Consider the following 8,902-nt stretch of genomic DNA (forward strand, 5'->3'; position numbering starts at 1 on the left):
GGCGAACCAGTTCGCAAACCGTGAGTTTAGTTAGGAACAGTTCACAAACCGTTGTGAACTGATTTATTAAGGTTGGTATTATAGGCTAGCAGCTGACGAACTCGGTTCACAAACCATATGGTCAACTGAGTTCGGTATTCTTGTAGGGTTGGTGAACCTGGTTCAACAGCTGTACCCTGACTCGTGAACAAGCCTAACGGTTCACGAACCGTTGTACCGACTGTCTCAGTTTAATATTTTAGCAGATGCTCAAAGACTTTATTTTCAAATATGTTTAGTATTGCTAGGACTCTCTCGAATACTTCTAAGACTTCATTTATCACTCACACACTTATGTGTGTGCATGATTAAATTCTTAGGTGTTTAAATGAAAATCAAATTTCTTTAGTTCTTTGGCATACTTGCCAAACCGAACAATCATTATACACGATTCCAGAACCGGTTCCTAGTGTATATTTTTCTACTGTATTTTCAAGATCTAAAAGTGTTTGCTTGATTCTCAAGTTATTATAGCTTGAATTTTAACTCTTAAATAATCCCTGGTCTTTGAAAACTATAAATAAAGATGCTTTTTCAACTGGAAAAATCAATCCCACACACTTTGTGTCCTAATTGATTCTAGAGTCATCCTGTAGCTATAGACCTAGATTTCCTCTAAGAAACATAATTAGGTCCACGACTAAAAGACTTCGCTTTGGGGATTCGTAAAGCCAAGTCCGATTATCTTTACCTTGATAGTTCGTGAATCCTGATCTTGCTTATCTGTTCTCGAGGTTTTCATGATCTCTTTCAGGCAAGATAGATAGTAATCACACAGTTCTCTCCATCTCAGACTTTGTGATTCCTCAATATAGATATCTGAAAACTGATCTTAGTTGATCTTTTGAAGATTGTTCTTGAGAGGTGGTTAAGAATCTAGACTGCTCTTTGGGAGTCGTAAGTTCTGGATTTATGAGTTTTGCTAGATTAATATATTGCAAACAGATTTCTTCAACTTGATCTTTGATCTAAATGGAAATCCAATATGCGTATCTGTTAGAGGCAGGATGGTAAAAAGTCTTCAGTTCGGCTAAATCAACTCTTGGGATGTAAAGGACGTCATATAAGGAATCAATTATGTAGAGCTTTGCGAAGTTCAAGATACGTTACGATTACGATTGTAACTGAATCGCATGGAGGGTGGATTTGGTCTCAACTACATTCCAGTCTGAAGTCTGATATTTGGCTAGTGTCTGTAGCGTCTTAATACAGTTTGGTGTTCAAATTTGGATGAGGTCCCGGGATTTTTCTGCTATTGCGGTTTCCTCGTCAACAAAATTCTTGTATGTGCGCGCTTTTACTTTTCCGCATCTTTTGATTGTTAAAAGTACTATACAAATTCACACTCCTATCAAAACAAAGAAAAAATGATGGTGTATTTGGTACCCCTGTATTTTTATTTGGTATCCGAGGTGCTTTATGTTATGTAATTAATTAGAACTTTCTTATTTTAAAGCAAACTGCATTTGATTAGAGCAAACTACATTGGATTAAAAAAAAATACATTGAATTAAAACTAATATATCATTCAATTAAAACTAAATTATAAAATTCGTTCATTAACATCCTCATGTTTTGGTTTGGTGGTGGAGCATCCAGGAAGCAGAAGGGGTTGTACTTGTGAAGCTATCTAAGGATGTTGAAACAAGTTTCGTAAGCGAAAGGTTTTTCGTTAGTTGGTTGTCATGTCGCTAGAGTTCTTTGTATCTGTTCAGTTTCAGTTTCACCATTCTGTCTATTGAAGTTAAGTTGCACCTAGGAATTGATTGACATCGTGATTTATTACTTCTAAGCAATGGATAACCCCATGAGCATCACCCTTCATCAGGTTTCCCATTTCTTCAACGAACGTTGCCTAAATATTCTACTAAATAGTAACAGTCAACATATTTTGATGACCATAACCACTTTCTCTTGTTCTAAAATCATAAGCTCTACAAAGAGCTAAATCCTCTTCTTGGATATACTTACGACCATAAACTTTGGGAGGCATTGATATTGATTAGAGTGAGATTAGCTAGAAATGAAAGAGAAATTGTGGGAGATTTTAATACGTTGTTTTGAAGTTGAAATTGACTGAATTTACAAGGAATGAAAGTATAGTTGTTGGATGAAAATATACATTATCGACTTAAATAAGACCGAACACCTCACTTTGAGACGTGGCTCGTCTCCACATTAACCGAGGCACGATGTTTTCTTGGACGATCGTCCATGATTAAACCGACCGTTTTTTGTTAAGACAGTCGGTTCAGTTTGAGACGGGATGGGCAAACTCTTATATTTGAGCCTTTGCCCATCTATTTTCTTGGTTTGACGCTAGTCTCACTGTGGGGTGGAAATGGACAAACCTGCTCATTTGCCATTCCACTGGAACTGCCCTAATATTGGGAGAAATGAATGAGAGTAAAAGTGTTAAATAACATACATTAATAGTATCCACGATCACCGATGATACTATAATATAGGTGATGATGCAAGTGACCTGATTCCATCGACAACTTCTTTACCGATAAAAAAAAAATCCACGATCTGAAATTAGAAATCTCGTTGCATGTTAATATAATTTAACTAGTAAAGAAAAAATGGAATATCTGGTCGATCTTGTTACTAACCAGCAAAGGTAGAAAAAGGAAAGTCCCCACAGCTGAAGATGTTGATTGCGGGAAATAGAATAAAATGCAGGGATAACCTTTATGCTGGGTCCTATTTGTTTTCTCCTTTGTGTGTGCATCAGGAGATTAAACTTGTAGCGAAAATGATTAACTAAAGGAAAAGGCGAGGTTAAGATGAGATTATTTAACATAAGATGATTAATTTTGAAGTATGGTCTTTAAATCACATGCAATAATACAACGTCATTGTTTACCTAAAAGCCTAGCTTCCGTCATTTTTATTAAACTACAAGGACAAGGCCATATGGGGAGACAGCCATCATCCACCTAGAGGTCTCTCATTAAGCGAACATTCATTAGTAGACTCATTACCACTGTTAAGGAGACTTATTATTATTGTTGGATACATTTTTAACATCACTATCATTTCAACTATGGGTAGAAAGAAGAAGAAGACGTCCATGTACAGTGGTAAATAATCTTTTGGTGTTAATATTAGTTGTTCCAATGTTTTGTTAAAAGTAAAAATTCTCTATTTCTATTCAAATTTCCAGTTTATGACTGTTTTTTAATCATTCTGTTTGGCTTTGATTGGACTAATGCAAAAGGTTTTGGAATTAGGATGAAATGATTAAGGAAGATTAAATAGGCCATCCGCGAATTAAGCTAGTATATAGCTTGGCAACATTATGATGTGTTAAGAACTCGATGTAAATATTGTTGATTAGTAGCATAATGGAGTATATAATATTTGCATGTGTAGATTAGATTAGAGCTAAGTTATATTTAAAGATAAGATAAAGTGAGATTAGAGACGACAGTTGGTTTGGGTTTGGGATCATCCTGTTCACGCCTGTCCACGTGAATTGCACGCTCACTGTTAGTGCTACTTATTAATTAATTACGCTTAATTCTACGACACCTCCATCAATGACAGGTTAGTAGTATGTGTTGCAATCCTTACACCACAGTCTGGGTTTGAATTTTGCTTATAGGTGAAGGATCAATATCAAACTGTTGATTGACTAACCGGTGTAAAGTCTAGTTTTGCTAATACAGGATCTAATCTGATCTGATCTCATGGCGAAGAACAACTTTTTAAATAAATAAATAAAATTTTATTTTTGTGTGTCATCTAAGTATCTGGAAGTACAAGAAGCTAGAATTACACACTAATAAATTATTATGTTAGGTGAATTATTTTGCGAAAAGAGAAAAAGGAGAAAGGAAAGGGAATTATCAATTTTTGGATGGATAGAGAGAGAGCATGTGCATTTGGGCAGCTTTAGTCATCTCTTTTTCTCACCCATGGAGGAAACATGACTAACGTGAGAGAATGAGTGATAACTGAGGAAGATGGATATATAACCGAATCATCCATTCCCCCATCCTTTTCTCTCTTTCTGTCTGCATTATGGATGATGATAATTCAAGCCAAAATTTTCAAGTACTCTGGTTTAGCAACTTGAAGAAATTACTCAACCCATTATTTGAATCGAAAAGAAGAGAAATCTGGTAATAAATGCTATAGTAAAAAAAGAAAAAAGATCAAAACTTGGGTAAAAAAAAAAACAGAGTAGGAGCGCATGTTTTATTAACTGATCATGAATAAGTATGACTGTCACGCTCCAGTATATATATATATATATATATATATATATATATATGTGGAATTGGAAGGAGCTGAAGAAGATGGAAACAGTGATTTTGAGAATTATTAGTAGAGAGCTGAGCGATGATGATCAGGACGGAGAGTGATGATGAAGATGATTAAAAGAGAGAGTCGTAATACTAGTCTATCTGTCTCTCACTTTCTCACTAGCTACCAATTTCTTTATTTATTCGCTCTCTCTCTCTCACTCTGATTAATTAATTGAAAAGAAATAGTTTGGAATTGGAATTTGGATATAGCCTCCTAGTTTCTTTTTTTCCCACTCGCTCACTCATGACATACCTACAGGCACTTGCTCACACTGTTCAATAATGTTTAATTACCGTCGTCTTCTTCTCTGGGATTTTGTTGCTTCTTTCTTATTTTTTCTGTATTCACGCTGATCGAGAATTCTCTTTCACCGTTATTCTTAATTCACAGTATACCTACCCATTCCTGTACAAGTATTCTTTTCTCTTTTTGAGGAAACATTCATTCAAGATTCCCACTCTGTCAAAGGAATATGAAGTTAGAAATTTCAATCAAGGTACTGATTTTAAGTCAGTACTAGTATTCCAGTCTTCATCTTTAATAAATATAACAAAAACATTCTGTTTTGAATATTATCATCTCATCTCATTCTATTCTATTTCTTCATGGGTTTGCCAGGGAATTAATAATTACAAAAGATGATCAACTCAAGAGCTAGAACTACAGCGAAGATCACCAAATCATCAGTCAAAATTGAAAATGTAGGATTCTTCTTATCAAATTCAATCTGGGTTTTTCATTGTTTTAAAATGGCTCCAATTACAATTGAATTTTCATTAATGGGGTTCACATTAATTCAAGAAAGTGGATTTACAGATCATGTTCTGAAATGGGTTGCTGATTTCTTTGGAAAACAAATGTCATTACTCATTTTCTTTTCTTCTTTTGGTATGAAGGAAAAACAGGGGAAAAGACTAATGGAGGCTGAAAAACCAACCTTGAATCGACGACTCTCTCGCAAAGAGAGAAAAATTGCCTTACAACAAGATGTAAGCTTTAACAAATTTTATATCCATCAATTTCATTGGATTGTGATCATTTTACTTTCATTCTAATTGAATGCTGATTACTGTTAATTTTTACAGGTTGAGAAGCTTAAAAAGAAGTTAAGACATGAAGCAAATGTGCATAGAGCTCTGGAAAGAGCTTTCACTAGACCTCTGGGAGCTTTACCTCGTTTGCCTCCTTATCTCCCTCAAAACGTGAGTTCTGATTCGTGCTTTCATTTCCAGTTTCTTGTTTTCGTAGTCTCTGCAGCTGTTTCTGGATGGAATTATTAAGAGGATTTTCCAATTTTGGATTAATTGATGAGTAGTCTAAATGAGAACGAAACATCTCGAAAGGTGTCCAATTACTAGCTAATCTAATGAATTACGCAACCACATTAAATTTTGGTTTGATTTCATTGAAGACATTGGAGCTATTAGCTGAAGTAGCTGTGTTGGAGGAGGAGGTTGTCCGACTCGAGGAACAAGTTGTGAATTTCAGACAAGGCTTGTATGAAGAAGCTGTTTACGTTGCATCCTCCAAGAGAAACATGGATAGTCCAACAGAGTTATGCAATTCAAGTAGAAAAAATAAAAAGGAACAACCAAAAACAATTTCTCAAGGAGGAGATGGCAATTCACCAACATTGTACACACAAAGCGGAAGCAAGGCGTCGAGTTCAACGCACTTGCCGTCAAACCTTGTTTCTGGTAAATCCGTGCATTCTCATAATCAGCCCACATTGGGGAAACAACCCTCGCGAAGGTTTACACCAGCTATGTTATCGGTTGCAGACGAAGAGCGGGGCAAAGAGAATCATTCCTCTATTAACTCTTCGAAGAACAACAAAAGTCTCCCAAGTCAACCAATTCAAAGAATCAGAACCACTGGAAGAAGTGCACCAGTGGAGAGTACGTCACAGGAGAAACATTTGGTTCCTCTCAAGTTACAGGTATGTTCAGTGAATTGACAGCTTACTGTAAATATTTGGTTACTTTCAGATTACTTCCCCATGGGTCATCTAAAATGGAATTTTTGAAAATCCAGCTAGAATGCAGAACAATAGACCGAGATAGTGCAAAAGAAAGCTGTTCGGTTCTTCCGGACCAAAAGAATTTAGGAGAAAAAAATAGTTGTCCAAACAAGATATCGGAGGATATTGTGAAATGTCTCTCGGCCATTCTCTTGAGGATGAGGACACAGAAGGTCAAGGGATCTGATTCCTTTGAAGCTGAGTTTAGAGATCCTTATGGTATCTGTAAAGAATTTGAGAAATGGGACGTAGGCCCATATAAGCACTTACGGGCAATTGAAGCTAGCTCAGTCGATCCCAATCCAACGCCAGACTCTTCTATTCTGACACAGAGACTGAAGTAAGCTACTTGAGCCTTACAATTAGTTGCATCCCTCATTTAAACAATGCCATGACAATGCTAACTGTTTACTCATGAAGTTCCTCAATTTTGTAGGCTCCTCCTTGGGAAACTTAGGTCGGCTGACTTGCGTGGCCTCAGTCATCAACAGAAGCTTGCATTCTGGATCAATGTTTATAATTCATGCATGATGAATGTATGACTGAGACCCTTCTACCACCTTATAATAGCTCTCAGTAGAATTTACTGTTCCTGTTTACTTTTTTTACTGGAGGTCTCCAAGTTCAATGATTTAGGCAAAAATATTCCTTTCTGATTCTGTACTCTTTTGTTTTAGGCATTTATAGAGCACGGGATACCAGAAAGTCCTCAGATGGTCATTGCAATGATGCAAAAGGTAAGATCTAACACCATTGCTTGCTCAATTCTTACAACCCGAGGAAACGTTGCTCATGCCTAACAGATTCTGTCTTCCAGGCAAAGATAAATGTAGGTGGGCAGTCACTGAATGCAATGATAATTGAGCATTTCATCTTGAGACTACCTTATCACTCAAAACACGTATGTTGGCTCCGTCTTCAAAACTACCAAAGTTTCCCTTCACCAATCTTCTTCTGATTCAAATTTCTGACATGTTTACAAAACGTTTGTCATTTGATGTCCATCAGACCTACTCAAAAGATACTAAATGTAATGAGCTTATATCGAGGACTGCCTTTGGACTTGAGTGGTCTGAACCATTGGTCACATTTGCACTCTCATGCGGAAGCTGGTCTTCACCTGCAGTAAGTTCACTGTTCCTGTAAACTTGTGTTAAGCCTAATCATCTGCTTATGCACCCCATTTTTCTTCTACACTTTAAGGTGCAAGTACTTGAACTCTAATCAGTAAATGTTGCCATATTGAAGGTAAGAGTGTATTCAGCATCTGAAGTCGAAAATGAGCTGGAAACTGCAAAGAGAGATTATTTACAAGCAGCAGTCAGTATTACAAGCTCCAACAAGTTAGTGATTCCAAAGTTGCTAGACTGGTATCTGTTAGACTTCGCGAAGGATATGAAGTCCCTGCTGGATTGGGTCGCCCTTCAGTTACCGGATGATCTGAGGACTAAAGCAGTCAAATGCTTAGAAAGAGGAAGAAATGAACCTCTTTCACAAATGGTACAAGTTACGCCATATGAATTCAATTTCCGGTACCTTTTACACCAATAAAAATCTCGCTTCTCTCCTTTAATCCTCTTCTCATTGGCCTAGAATGCTGCACGCATGCATGGCAGGGATTTCATATCAAAGAGTCTACACAGCTTATAGCAAACATATTACAAAAGAATAAAAAGAAATATGTCTATATAATGTTATCTATCCATCTGTAATTGTAATAGATAAGATGTTGTCTTAACACAAGGGCTTTTTTTGGATTGAGATTCAATTCATTATATTTTCTTTTTCGCTAGATGATTATTCTTTTTTGGAGGCACTTGCGTTAACGAACTTTGTGTCGACGAGTTCTTTGGCTGAACTCAGGGATTTGTATTATATATTGTATGATTTGAAACAACTTGCATCCTTTGCCAAACAAAGTCGAGAACTAAAAAGAATCTCTCAATATTTTTGGCCAAAAGACAGAACGAAATCGGAAGGGTATTATTTTCTTGAATACTATCTGTTAAACAGACAACAAACTATGTAACTATCGATCAAACTCCGAATCTAACTTTATCTCAATGTCGGAAAGTAAAATATATTCTGGGAAGAGAGAGCATAGTGAATGGAGTAATTGGTAGGACAAAACAGGTCGGGTGGTGGTCCTTGCTCGTACCATTAATATAAGGTTGAAGCAAGGAACAAAGCACTTTCTGTTATTACAAAGTTGGGGAAAAAGAGAGATGTTACAAAGTTTAGTAACAAGCTTGGAGCCAGTCAGAGAGTAGTTCTGATTCCGAAGGATGAAAATCTGAACACACCGCGGCAGTCCTCTTCCTGCACACTCTTCCTGCACACTAGGAACAAAACATTATCACCATTAGAAAATTATAATCATATAATGACTAGGCACCAGTGACTCCGATTACATGCCGTACCAAAGCACATGCACCGCAAGCTATAAACTAACGGTGGCGCATGAAGGCACAAGTATATGGAGGTATATGGGAGTCTTATCTCTCTATTTTGACATGACTCCGAAAA

General features: G+C 36.6%; 1 protein-coding gene across 3 annotated transcripts; it reads left to right on the top strand.

Moving 5' to 3' along the window:
- Positions 1-3,989: 3,989 nt before the first annotated feature.
- LOC113289449 lies at positions 3,990-8,168 on the top strand. Of its 3 annotated transcripts, XM_026538702.1 has the most exons (12): positions 3,990-4,852; positions 4,975-5,057; positions 5,253-5,345; positions 5,442-5,558; positions 5,768-6,053; positions 6,138-6,295; positions 6,391-6,716; positions 6,813-6,912; positions 7,054-7,113; positions 7,194-7,277; positions 7,385-7,501; positions 7,625-8,168. In XM_026538702.1, the coding sequence occupies exons 2-12, from the start codon at positions 4,995-4,997 to the stop codon at positions 7,925-7,927; spliced, it is 1,707 nt and encodes a 568-aa protein (XP_026394487.1). In that variant the 5' UTR covers positions 3,990-4,852; positions 4,975-4,994; the 3' UTR covers positions 7,928-8,168. The 3 variants fall into 3 exon arrangements, with proteins under 3 accessions (XP_026394487.1, XP_026394486.1, XP_026394485.1); XM_026538701.1 differs by having other exon boundaries at positions 3,990-4,834; positions 5,768-6,295; XM_026538700.1 differs by having other exon boundaries at positions 3,991-4,852; positions 5,768-6,295.
- Positions 8,169-8,902: the final 734 nt, after the last annotated feature.

Source organism: Papaver somniferum, chromosome 6 (assembly GCF_003573695.1).
Source record: "Papaver somniferum cultivar HN1 chromosome 6, ASM357369v1, whole genome shotgun sequence".
In the NCBI taxonomy this organism is placed as follows: domain Eukaryota; kingdom Viridiplantae; phylum Streptophyta; class Magnoliopsida; order Ranunculales; family Papaveraceae; genus Papaver; species Papaver somniferum.

Coding starts and splice junctions, on each gene's coding strand:
- LOC113289449 (XM_026538701.1), top strand. CDS start 4,995: ATGATCAACTCAAGAGCTAGAACTACAGCGAAGATCACCAAATCATCA. Junction 5,058..5,252: donor CATCAGTCAAAATTGAAAAT/GTAGGATTCTTC, acceptor TTTGGTATGAAG/GAAAAACAGGGGAAAAGACT. Junction 6,717..6,812: donor ATTCTGACACAGAGACTGAA/GTAAGCTACTTG, acceptor TCAATTTTGTAG/GCTCCTCCTTGGGAAACTTA.